The sequence below is a fragment of the Sus scrofa genome, chromosome X (assembly GCF_000003025.6).
Source record: "Sus scrofa isolate TJ Tabasco breed Duroc chromosome X, Sscrofa11.1, whole genome shotgun sequence".
NCBI classification, from domain to species: domain Eukaryota; kingdom Metazoa; phylum Chordata; class Mammalia; order Artiodactyla; family Suidae; genus Sus; species Sus scrofa.
In genome coordinates, this window is record NC_010461.5 from 41,646,929 (window position 1) to 41,660,413 (window position 13,485).

Consider the following 13,485-nt stretch of genomic DNA (forward strand, 5'->3'; position numbering starts at 1 on the left):
ATTTCATATAAATAGAATCTTATAATAAATGGTCTGGTATTTATGACTTCTTTCACTGAGCCATAATTTTTTGTTAAGTGGGTTTTTTTCATGTTTTACATTTGTTTTACATATTGTAGTATTTATCAGTATTTTGTTCCTTTTTATTGCTGAGTAGTATTCCATGGTTCAGATGTATCATAGATTGTTTAACCATTCATCTGTTGAAAGAGATCTGGATCATCTCCAGTTTTTGGCTATTATGAATAAAGCTGCAATAAACATTTGTGTATAGGTTTTTGTGTGAACATATATTGCCTTTTCTCTGGAATAAATGCCCAGGAGTGCTATTGCTGGGTCCTATGATAGGTGCATGTCTAATTCTTAAAGAAATAGCTGAGGAGTTCCCCTTGTGGCTCAGTGGAAACAAATCTGACTAGCATCCATGAGGACACAGGTTCGATCCCTGGCCTTGCTCAGTGGGTTAAGAATTCGGCGTTGCCGTGAGTTGTGGTATAGGTTGTGGACGTGGCTCAGATTTGGTGTTGCTGTGGCTGTAGCATAGGCCAGCGGCTATAGCTCCAATTCAGCCCCTAGCCTGGGAACTTCCATATGCCAAGGGTGTGGCCCTAAAAAAAAAAAAGAGAAAGAAATAGCCAAATTGTTTTCTGGAATAGCTGTGCCATTTATATTCCCACCAGCAGTGTTTGAGTGATACTCTGGGTAGATTTGTGCATTGTGCATTCAATAGGGAACAGTTAGAAAATATATTACTTTCATCTTTAAATTTCTACATTCATTGTGACTTTATTTTTCTTTTTCCACTGCACCTGTGGCATATGGAAGATCCCAGGCCAGGGATCCAAGCCAGAGCTGCAACCTATACCACAGCTGTGCCTAACTCACTGGGCTGGGGATCAAACTGGCACCTCCGCAAAAACAAGCTGGATCACTAACGCACTGTGCCATAGTGGGAACTCCCATTGTGACTTTATGTCACTTTTTGATGGGAAGTGTTCTGTTATCATTGTTTTTGTTTACATTTCAGAAGAGTGTTTGAATGTCTTAACATCCTATTTAAAGAAACATTCTTCATTTTGCAATATGTACAGATACTGAATTATTATGTTATAAACCTGAAACTAATACAGATACTGAATTATTATGTTATAAAGCTGAAACTAACATAATATGAAATGTCAATTATATTGCAGTTTAAAAAAAAATATTCGGGGGAGTTCCCATCATGGCTCAGCGGAAACGAATCTGACTAGTATCCACAAGGACGCCTGTTCAATCCCTGGCCTCACTCAGTGGGTTAAGGATCTGGCATTGCCGTAAGCTGTGGTGTGTAGGTCACAGATGCGGCTCAGATCTGGCGTTGCTGTGGCTGTGGTGTAGGCTGGTGCTACAGCTCTGATTCGACCCCTAGCCTGGGAACCTCCATGTGCCACGGATGCGGCCCTAAAAAAAAAAAAAAAAAAGAAATATTCAGTTGACTTTGATAGTAGAACAAATAGAATTTAATGCTTTTGATACTTAGGCTAATCCTATTAGTTTTTAAAAAAATAACAGCTTTATTGAGTTATAATATATATATATACCCTACAGATCACCCATTTAAAGTGTACAGTTTCATGATTTTTAATATATTCACTGATATGTGCCAACATTACTATGGGGCACTTGGAATATCTTATCTGACTGCCTCCAACTTCCATTGTTTCTCATGAGAAGTTAGCTGTTAATTTTATTGGGGTTCCCTTCTAAATGAGGAGCCATTTTTCCCTTGCTACTTTTGAGATTTTCTCCTTGTCTGGCTTTCAGAAATTTGACCGTGTTATATCATCTATTTGTGCATCTCTTTGCAGATAGTATGGTATAGTAGTCATAGTAGTAGTTTTAATAGTAATAGTGCTGTAAACTACTTGGCATTTGATGAGTTTCCTGGATGTGCAAATTAATGTTTTAGAGTAAAATTGGGAAGGTTGAAGCCATTAAAAAATTATTTTTTCTTTTTGCTTTTTTCTCTCTCTCCTTCTAGTACTCTCCTTACATATATGTTGGTGCATTTAATGGTGTCCCACATTTCTCTGAGGCTTTGTTCATTTTGCTTCATCTTTTTTCTTGGTTCATGGTTTTCTTTAGTTCTAAGAACATATTTATATGGCTAATTCGAAGTCTTTGCCTGCTAAATCTGACATCTGGTTGCACTTACAGGCAGTTTCTGTTGCCTCCTTTCTTGCTGGTGTGCAGGTCATACTGTGTTCTTTTTTTGGCATATCTCGTAATTTTTTGTTGGAAACTAGGCATTTTAGATAATATAATGTAGCAACTTAGTACTGGTGCCCTGCCACCCCTGAAGGCTCGTTATTGTTATTTACTTGTTTACTTTTTTAGTGACTGGCTGCATTATTTTATTTTCTTATTTTCATTTTTTTAAACACAACACAGTTATGTTTTAATACACAACCAAAATACAAAACACCGTAGTAAACTGATGGCATAAATATATGGTATTTCATTTGCAATGCATGACAAATGGTTAATATCCTTAGTCATAATGAGTTTTTAGAAACCAGTAATACAAGCATTGATATTCCAAGGGAAATGAAAAAAAGGAAAATCTAATAACACAAGTGACCAGTAAAGATTAAGTATATATGAAGATGAGCATTGTTTTATTGAACTCTATTTACTCTCCCTCTTTGCCCTGGAGTATGAAGTCTCTATGTTGCTTCTTAGGGGTGCAGCCTTTGGTATGCCCACAGTCACCCTAGGATGACAGTGGTTTTGGCAGGGTTCTTTTTGACTCTTTTCTATGACCACACCCAGCTGTTAAACTCCACTAATTGCTGGCTGATTGCACTGTTGTTTTATAATAATGCCCTGGGGCATAAATTGCTCCCCAAACTGATCCAATCAAATTGGGGCTCCTTTGAAGGGATATGTTCCTGAGCAGTAGTCGAGATTTCTTCTGACCCCAGGATGATTCCTCCCAGCTATTTCTTTCCCTAATTCTCTCTAGCATGCTAGCCTAGGCTCGAACTTCCCCACACACTGATGAAGTCAGTTCCATTGGGGAACAATTTGGAGCCTTATGTTCTATGATCTACTTCTCCCCCTAGGCAAAATTCTGAACCATAGCTCTAGTGTAGCAGGTGGAGACAATGATGTGTTTCCTTTGAGTGGCAACTCCAGGTCTTCTAAGTTTTCCTTCCTATGTAGAACCCCGACTCTATGAGCTGGAGCCAGGACAATTGGGGCCTCATTATTTTGGTGGCACCACACTTGAGGCTTAACCTCCATCTCAAGAGTGGGGGCCACCTGAAAAAAGGGAACCCCTATCTCTCAGCCACACTTGTCTGGGACTTAGCCTCAGCAACAGGTAGTAAGTAACTGGGGACCAGATGAGAAACACAGACATCCAGCTTCTCCCAGGAAGAAAACCTTGCATCTGGGAGAGGAGAGGGAGCTCTGTGTTCTTGATTGCAGCAGTCTGGTGTGAGATCTGTGCTGGGAGCTGGGATGGAGAAAGGGAGTCTAGGTCCAAATACTACAGACTCTAACTTTATGTACTGAGTTGTAGTAGATAAAATTCTTCATTTGCTGTAGGCCTTTAGTACTGAGTTGTAGTAGATAAAATTCTTCATTTGCTGTAGGCCTTTAGTACTGAGTTGTAGTAGATAAAATTCTTCATTTGCTGTAGGCCTTTAGTACTGAGTTGTAGTAGATAAAATTCTTCATTTGCTGTAGGCCTTTAGGAGTATTTACAGAAATTTTTAATGAGTGGGGTTTTTTATTTGTTTTTTAAATAATGTTCACCAGTTTCACTAAGAAGTGGGTCCACAAAGCTCTTCACATTGTCATGCCAGTAATGGAACTCTATTAGCTTTTTAACATATAATTTTGTTTCTGTTACTCCTAATTGCTCGTATTACTTGTACTTGAATTTTTATCTCCTTAGTAGATTGTAGGTCATTTAAAGGAAGTAACCCTGACCTTTATTCCTTGTGGAATCATTATTTCCCCTAGTAGCATTTCGTATACTATGGCACATAAAAGAATGTCAGTTATTGACTGTATCACTATCTTTTCTAGTTTACAGTTTCAGCACTTTGTGACTCAAAGTGTCATATCGTGTCTTCCTTTTTACCTACTCTCTAGTGCTGATATGTTCCCAAGAAGGTGGTACCTCTTTTTGTCTGTTGTTGGTGTCGCTCTCTCTCTCATGTGCGGACACATACACACATGGAAGGATGCTTAAACCATTAGAAATTTTAGTTAAAAACATATTTTTCACAATATAAGAGCTTTCTGTAGAATTCCTTGAAGATTATACAGATATAATTTTAACTTAGGCTGGTTTTTTGCAGGATAAAGACAGAGAGAAAGTGAGAAAGAGGGAGAAAGGGCAGGCAGAAAAGCAATGTGTTCTGCTTTTAAAGGTGGGGGGCATGCCTTACTTGTTTTTTTTGTTTGTTTGTTTGTTTTTTGTTTTGTTTTGTTTTGTTTTGTCTCATGCGTTTTAACCTTGGCCCTTGGCAGCTCCGCCTTTGCAACTGCTATTTGATTTCCTACTCTTCTCTTTTTGGGGATTCCTGGCTGATGATGGCCCTTTGGGTGCCCCTCTTTGTTTGGGCATTGGTCATGTGTCTACATATGAGGCTCCAGCCAATCCTATACCATTCATCCCCTGCAGCTTGGGTTTTCTCCTAAAGCTAATACGTGGCCTCACCCAGTCTTTGACACACTCTGTATTGGAGAATTTGGTAGTACTCTTCTCTCATCACTCTAGGTCATTTGAGACAGTTCTTAACATAAATCATTTGATTTGTGTGATTTGCCTGCTCTGCTTCTTGGGCAGTATTTACTGCCCTCTGTGTGTGTGTGTTTTGACTCTTTTATTCAGTGTTGTTTTCTTTCCCAGGATGCTCCAGGATGAAACGCCATAGAACGCTGAGCAGCAGTGACAGTTCAGACGAGAGTGAGTAGAACCGGCCAACAGCTGGTAACCTCTGTATCTTTACTCCTTGAGGATTTCTTTTTTGACTTGAGGACAGGCTTTTTCATGCTTCCTTCAATGGTTAAAAAATGTTTCTAGGAAGGAAAGTTTGGGATACCATTTTTCTTCTTCATTTAAGTTTCATTATACATAGATAAGTTAGGTGAGAGAATTGATTTTGTGTGGCATATAGCATTTTGTTTTTCACTTTTTATTTACTCAAGCAATAAAAGCCACATCTACCAATGACTTAGCAGTGTTTCTAGAAAAGTAAGGAAAGTTTGAGAGCATAAATTGTAGACCCCACAGTTCTGTTTGTAGCTCAGGTACTAAGTGCTTGACTGGATGAGTCATCATTTGTAAAAGGCAACAACTTGGAGTTCCCATTATGGTTCAGTGGTTGACGAATCCGACTAGGAACCATGGGGTTGTGGGTTCCATCCCTGGTCTCACTCAGTGGGTTAAAGGTTAAGGATCTGGTGTTGCCGTGAGCTGTGGTGTAGGTTGCAGAAAAGCGGCTCAGATCCTGCGTTGCTGTGGCTGTGGTGTAGGCTGACGGCTACAGCTCCAGTTCGACCCCTAGCCTGGGAGCCTCCATATGCCATGGGAGTGGCCCTAGAAAAGGCAAAAAGACCAAAAAAAAAAAAAAAGCAACAACTTTATTAACTGTAGCATTTGGGAAGTGCTGAAGGACATACAGATTACTTGCTCCACATTTTCAGTTTTTTCAGTTGCTTTTGCAGGTAACTTTTTCTCCAGATAGAACATAAATTGTGTTATTCCAAATTGTTATGAGGTATGATTACACCAAATCGAATCTCCTTAGCATTAGTATTGTTGAAGCTTTTACACCCTGGGAGGTCACCTGTAAATGTCATTAAACTCCATTATGAGGCTTTCTTGGTTGCAATTTAACTATTTTCTTCTGTGATATAAGGTCACTGTGCTCTTCTCAATCATGTCTTTCATATTCTCTTGGATGACATTTAGTTTTATTAGCAGGTAATAAGTCTCGGTATTTTTTTCTAATTATCTTTTGCAGGTCCTTCCACTTCCTTTACTTCTGGCTCAATGTATAGGAGCAAGTCAAAAATTCCAAATGAACACAAGAAACCTGCTGAGGTGAGATCAGATATTCAATTTTTAGACTTTAAAAAAAAAAATAGCTGCCTTCTGCCTATATACCTACAACACCCAGATCTTAGAGCTGTGAAGAGTAAATTATGTGCCAATGGATAGGCTTATCTTTTGATGAACTTTTGTATTTTTCAAGAAAGATTCCATTTCCTTTCTCCCTTGGGAAAAAGTAATCTTCACTGTGCTTTCATTTTGGTGATGACACCTAAGTGCCTGGCTTTAGAATATAAATCTTCCCCTAGCTAAGACGTCAAAGGGAGCCAGACTTGGAGAATTGGGAAGGACCCAAAGATCCAAAGATTTGTCCTGTGATAGGAAAGAGTTAAGTTGGCAAGTGGGAGGCAGTGCAGGAAAGGATAGATGAGGAAGTTGTGGATAGGGAAGGAAAGGACTAGATTGGAGATCTGGGTTGTGGTGTGTCCTCACAGCCTTCAAGACACTACCGCCAGCCCAGAAAAAATGGGTCAGTGCTCATGAGGCTGGTTATCTTCTGCCCCAAGGGCAGAAAAGTGCCAGGGTTGCGCTTGGACTTGGTAAGGGTTTAGTGATCCTGTATACTTTCCTCTGTGATGATTTAATGATGAGAAACTGACCTTGATTCTTCATATCTACTATGAATAATAGTCTTCCTTGACTGCAAAGGAAAAGAGAGTGTATATTAACTATCGCTGTATTACACATTATCACAAAATCAGTGGCTTAAAGCAGCACACATTTATTGTCTCAGTTTCTGTGGGTCAGGAGTATGGGCACAGCATGACTAGGTTCTCTGTTTAAAGTCTTTCAAGTCTGTAATCAGTGTGCTAGCTGTTCTGTGTTCTCACCTAAAGTTTGACAAAGGAAGAATTCGCTTTTAGCTCATTCACCTTGTTGGCAGAATTCATTTTCTTCCAGCTGGAGGACCAGGGTTCCTGTATTTTTGTTGTAGTTGTTCGCTGGCTTTTGGTAGAGGACTACCCTCTGCTCCTAGGAGCTGTTTGTAGTTCCTTCCCATGTGGCCTTCTCCATAGATCCTTTCAAAACATAGCAGCTTACCTTTGCAAAGCCAGCAAGGGGAGAGTCTTTTGCTCCAGTCTTCCAAGATTGAGTCTTATATCTCATAACCATCACATTTGCCAGGTAACATAACCTAATCAAGGGAATGATAGCCCATCATTTTTGCCATATTAATTAGAAGCAAGTCCAGGTTCCACCTACCCTCTTGCAAAGGGGTGGAGAGGCATCACTTTAGGGTGTCAGCCAGAGAGAGCATTTCTCCCTTTCTCAGGTCACTTTTCATTTGTCAGGTGTCTTTGTGGGCATGGTAGAATGTATTTATATGTGTCTGTGTCATGAGAAAAACTTAGCGAATAAAATGTGCAGAAACAGAAGCAGAACAAATTTCCTCCTCTATCCAGAGGAGGCTTTCAGTACAGAATGGTGAGGGAAAAAACCTTGCTACTTTCCCATTTAGGACAACCAGTGCTAAAACTTAAAGTGACTCGAGAGCTTTGGGTCTTAAGGTCTGCTGCCTCCAAGTCAGTGAGAATATCGGTCTTTTGTTGTAAGAAATAGGGGATCTGGGCTACTGGAAGCAAATTGTTTTGTTCCTATGTCACATTCTGTTAGAAAAGAGAGATCCTGATGTTGTAGAACAGAACCAGCCTTGGCATTAAAAGAAATTGATTCCATGTTTTCCTTTGCTGGCTTATTTCATCTCTCTGAAATAATTTGTTTTTTCATTATAATATGGATATTACCACACCTACCTCATAACTACCATTTATTGAAATTTTTATGTGCCAAGAGCTTTATATTAGATAACCTGGTTGTTTCCCAAAATTAAACAATTGTAAGAACCTCCCTGGATGCTTCCTTAATTTAAAATTTTTATTTAATAACTTATAGCAGTATGGACTCAGGTATATTTATTTTATACTTTGGATTATAATCCAATACTATATAATTTATTGTACTGCTCAAAATATTCTTTAAATCAGTGAAGTTATCTCTTATTATTTTTCTCTTTTCAATTCCATTGATTTCTGCTCTTATTTTTTTTTTATTTTCTTCCTTCTTGCTTTAGTTTTATTTTGCATTTTTTCTAGATTCTTGAGGTGGGTGCTTAGGCTATTTGAGATTTTTTCATCTTTTCTAGTATAATAATTTTAGTACTATAAATTTCTCTTTATGTTTGTTTGTTGTCTTTTCTGGGGGCCACACCCACAGCATATGGAGGTTCCCAAGCTAGGGGTCTAATCAGAGCTGTAGCCGCCGGCCTACACCACAGCCACAGCAACTCAGGATCCAGGCCGCATCTGCGACTTACACCACAGCTCATGGCAACACCGGATCCTTGACCCACTGAGCGAGGCCAGGGATCAAACCTGCAACTTCATGATTCCTAGTCAGATTTGTTAACCACTGAGCCACGACGGGAACTCCTAAATTTCTCTTTAAATACTGATTTAGCTGCATCCCATTAATCTCATGGTTTCTAATAGGAAATCTGCTCACATTTCATCCAGTTCAGTATATTTATTTCTCTTGAGACTTCCTCTTTGACCTATGGATTATTTAGAAGTGTGGTGTTTAGTTTCCAAGCATTTGGAGACTTTCTTGCTGTCTTTCTGTTACTGATTTCTAGTTTGAGTCCATTTTTGTCAGAGAATATAGTCTCTTCTCCAAGTTCTATTAGATTGCCTTTGTGTATGTTGAAGCTCTGTTGTTAGGAGCATACACATTTAGGATTGCTATATCTTTGTGAATGTATCACCACGTAACGTCCCTCTTTGTCTTTAGTAATTTTGTTTGCTGTGAAGTCTACACTACCTAGTATTAATATAGTTTCTGGCTTTCTTTTGATTCATGTTTATATGGTGTATGGTATTTTTTTCTATCCTTTTACTTGTAATTTTTATGTATGATTTTATTTGAAATGAATTTCTTGTAGATGCTACATAGTTGGGTCATTTTTAATCTACTTTTTCAATTTCTGTCTTTTAATTGGTTTATTTAAAACATTGAATATAACTTTTGGTACAGTTTGGTTTAAATCTGCCACTTTACTGTTTTTCTATTTGTTTCCTCTGGGTTTTTTTGTTTCTCTTTTATTTTTTGTCTTCTTGTGAATTACTTGAACATTTAAAAAAAATTCCATGTTGGTTTTTCTATGGTGGTGTTAAGGGTATATCTTTGTTTAACTTTTCATGGTTACTCTTGGGAAGCAACCTTTAAAAGGAAGGGCCTTTTACAAACATGACATACCAGTCTACTGGTCTCTACCTTTTACCACTTTGAGTGAAGTAAGGAAGCCGTACCACCATTTAGGTTTGTTTATCCACTCGCTACCTTTATAAATTGTCTTAAATATTTTCTCTACATACATTGAGAACTACATTAGACATTGTTAGAATATTTGCTTCAACTGTCAAATATTATTATAAAACTCAAGAGAAAAAGGATAGTCAATTATATTTACCCATATTTGTATTCTCTTGTTCTTCCTGTATTCCTAATGTTCCAACTTTCCTTTTGTTTATTTCCTTTCTATTTGAAGAACTCCCTTTAGTTATTCTTTTAGAGTAAGTCTGCTAGTGATAAATTCTCCTAGCTTTCCTTCATTTGAGAATGCCTTGGTTTCACCTGAAGAATATTTTCACTTGTTAGAGAATTCTAGTTTGACAGAACTTTTCTTTTAGCACTTGAAAAATGTGTTGCTTCCTTCTGGCCTCAATGGTTTCTAATGAGAAATCTGCCCTCATTCAAACGGTTGCTCTCCTGGCTCCTTTACTAACAAAAGTCTTCATTGGCAAAGGAAGGATTTCGAGTGAGAGCACTGGAGTAATATGACTAGCGTTGTGCGAAGGAAAAAGCACCCAGCCTCAGCTTCCCTGTGCTACTCAAGGGAGAAGAAAATCCAGTTGCCTTCAAGATTTTTCTTTGCCTTTACTTTTCCAAAGTTAGATCCTGTTTAGTTGTCCAAATCTTGATGTGCCTGGCATGGATTTCTTTTGGTTTTCCTATTTAGAGTTTGATGACAACACTGGATCCTTAACCCACTAGGCCATGAGGAAACTCCTATTTACCAGTTCTTTATTGTGTTAATTCCGTTATTCTATTGAGCCTAACCTGTGAATTTATTTCAGTTATTATCTTATTCCACTTCAAATTTTCAAATTTGGTTATTCTTTTATATGCTCTTATTTCTTTACTGAAACTTTCTTTTTTTTGTTTCAAAAATGTTTCTAATTTCTTGTTGAAGCATTTTTATGATGGCTTCTTTAAAATCCTTGTCAGATAATTCCAGCATCTGTGTCATCTGAGTGTGTAGGTGTCTATTTATGGCCTCTTCTCATTCCTAGTTCTTATTAGTATTATGAGTGATTTTCTGTTGCATCTTGCACTTTTTATTTGCATTATGTCATCAGACACTAAGTCTTATTTAAGTCTATTTTAGCAGGCCTTCGTAATAACCAGACCAGTGGGGAAATGAGGGCACTGACTTTTTACCACCAACTACAGAATTTCTAGGCTCCCATCCTAGTTCTATTATATTTCTAGAAAGATAATTCTGTTTACTTCTCTGGAAAGGGGGAAGGGTATCTCATTACTTCTCGGCAGGGGTGGAAATCTCACCTTGTTGCCTCCACTGACAGCACGGGGAGTGTATGGTAAGGGGTACTACATTACTGATGTGGTACCCCTTACTATAAAAACATTAACATCTTTTTTTGAAATATAATTCTTACAGCATATAATTCATCTTCTGCAGCTCTCCCATCTGTAAGCCACTGTTATCAGTAAAGGCTTTAGCATGGTGGTAGGGTATGGGGGAGGGGTGGTGTTCTCTAATCTTCTGATGAGTCTCAGTCTTTGGAGTGTATAGTGGTCCCGAGTCTGGGGGTGAAGTGGGGGAGGTGGCCCTTAGGGATAGAGCTTTTTCACCCCTGCCTGCTCTTCTTGCCTGCCTGCAGCAGGTATCCTCTGGTACTCTGATTCTCCACCCTTGAGGTTCTCTCTCCTATAGATTAAGGATTTTTTTCTCCCTTGAGTAACACAGGGAAGCTGAGGCTGGGTGCTTTTTCCTTTGCACAACGCTAGTCATATTACTCCAGTGCTCTCACTCAAAATCCTTCCTTTGCCGATGAAGACTTTTGTTAGTAAAGGAGCCAGGACACTGAGCACCAGCAGCCCAGACAGCACCACTGGGGAGCTTTTTTTCCAGGTTCTTATGCATTTTCCCTGTGATAGCCTTCTTGAGTTTCCAGAGAAAAGTTTATAAGAAAGTGGGAACCTCCTGACTATAGCCCCCAGAAACTTCAGATTCTATAGTAGTTCCCACTTGGCCCCCAAAGATTCATCGTTATTTCTAGTTTAATGTTCCTACTGTGGCTTCTGCCCCAAGTAAGCAAATACTCCTGTCCTGTGTCTTCCTGCAGGCGTGCTTGTCTCTCTTTGAGTTGACCATTTGTCCTGTGACGCATTTCTCTAATGGTTTCACAAAAAGTCGTTCATTTGCTGCCTTTCCTACCTTGTTCTTCTTATAAGGACAGTAACTTCTTTTTTCTGACTCTCTACAGGTCTGAGATGAAACCTTATGGTTTTTGTTTTTTACTGGGAGTTAGTCATTGGAATGCAATATAAATGATCTTTTTCACTGGGGCTTAATTGGTTACATTGATAGACAAATATTTTCTTTGATGTTTAGTGCTTTGTTGAGAGGTTCCTTTGTGTGCCTGCCCCTGATTTATTCCCTAGAGAGGTATTTCCTGGGGAGATGTGAATTCCAAATATGATTTAAGGGCTTTGGTACCTTCTGAAAATTGTATACAAACTTTTAAGGGTATATTTTTATGTGTATTTTTTTCTGAGCTAGTAGCCTTCATCTGATTGTCAAAAGGCTCCTGTTCTTAAAGATGTTTTTAAAAAGCTAATTGCAGGAGTTCCCTTTGTGGTGCAGTGGAAATGAATCCAACTAGGAACCATGAGGTTGTGGGTTCGATCCCTGGCCTCAATCAGTGGGTTAAAGATCAGTGTTGCTGTGAGCTGTGGCGTAGGTCACAGACGTGGCTCAGATCCCACTTGAGTTCCTGTGGGCTGTGGCATAGGCTGGCAGCTACAGCTCCAATTCAGTCCCTAGCCTGGCAACCTCCGTATGCTGCGAGTGTGGCCCTAAAAAGCAAAAAAAAAAAAAAAAAAAAAAGCTAATTGCCCTAGAAAAAGCACATAGTACTAGATGACCAATTTGAGTGTATTAAAAAATCTTCTATTCTTTCTCAAAAGCCAGGATATTTTCACCTAATATTAGCCCAACTGGTCTATAAAACATACCAACCTATCTTAAAAGATTGACTGCCTATCTTCTGTAGGCCCAGAGTCTCATTTATTATGTCTAGAACTTTCATAGCAACAGAGTAAAAGCTCATATATTTTAACTCAACGGAGAACACTGCATACCCTCAAATAGAGCCTGTTTATATCACTTTATCTCTGTTTCTCACAAGGTTGATTATTTGGTTTTCTGACCCACGACAGATAAAAAGTACTAGGCTTGCAAACGCATACTTATTGCACAAAAGGGACATTGAGGGATGGGAAAAAAACTTTCAAAGCAAACTTCAGTTGTCATCTCTTATATGAAAATTGCCCAGATCTTCAAGTCAGACTCAGTTGCTCCCCTTCCTCCATTACCAGGATGCATATGCCTCTGTTTGGCACAGGGTAAGGGGAATAATCAAACCTACCTAAGTAGCCCAAAAGTATATTGCTTTATGGTAACTGATATTCCAGTTGATATCAGCCCATAGTCATCAAAAATGTCCTGTTTAGGAGTTCCCATCATGGCTCAGTGGTTAACGAATCCGACTAGCATCCATGAGGACACAGGTTCGATCCCTGGCCTTGCTCAGTGAGTTAAGGATCCAGTGTTGCCATGAGTTGTGGTATTGGTCGCAGACGCGGCTTGGATCCTGTGTTGCTCTGGCTGTGGTGTAGGCTGGCAGCTGTAGCTCCAATTTGACCCCTAGCCTGGGAACTTCCATATGCCACAAGTGTGGCCCTCAAAAGACAAAAAAAAAAAAAAAAAAAAAAAAAAAAAAAGAACGAGCTTGTATTCTTTGCTAGGTTTTCTCTGCTTTAAGTAGTTGATTCTTTTAGATAACCTGAATGTTTTTCTCTTAAGATTGTATAATTTAGAGTTCCCTGGTGGCTCAGTAGGTTAAGGAGCAAGCATTGTTCCTGCTGTGGCACTGGTTTGATCCTTGGCCTGGGAACTTCTACATGCTGTGGGTGTGGCCAAAAAAAGAAGAAAAAAAAAAGATTTATACAATCTAAGAAAATTACTTAAGGTTAATTCCTTTTAATTCAATATAGTTACCATGGTT

The 13,485-nt window shown here is 38.9% G+C and overlaps 1 protein-coding gene across 18 annotated transcripts in view; it reads left to right on the plus strand.

The window, feature by feature from the left end:
* JADE3 (jade family PHD finger 3) overlaps window positions 1-13,485 on the plus strand; it is a 135,141-nt gene that overhangs the window by 67,364 nt on the left and 54,292 nt on the right. For 17 of the 18 annotated variants that reach the window (XM_013986089.2, XM_005673582.3, XM_013986086.2 and 14 more), the window contains 2 exons: window positions 4,910-4,966; window positions 6,027-6,106. In XM_013986089.2, the coding sequence (XP_013841543.1) occupies window positions 4,910-4,966; window positions 6,027-6,106 (137 nt within the window). Of the gene's footprint in view, window positions 1-1,434; window positions 4,428-4,909; window positions 4,967-6,026; window positions 6,107-13,485 lie in introns of those variants that run through there. The other variant, XM_013986091.2, reaches the window with a different exon arrangement.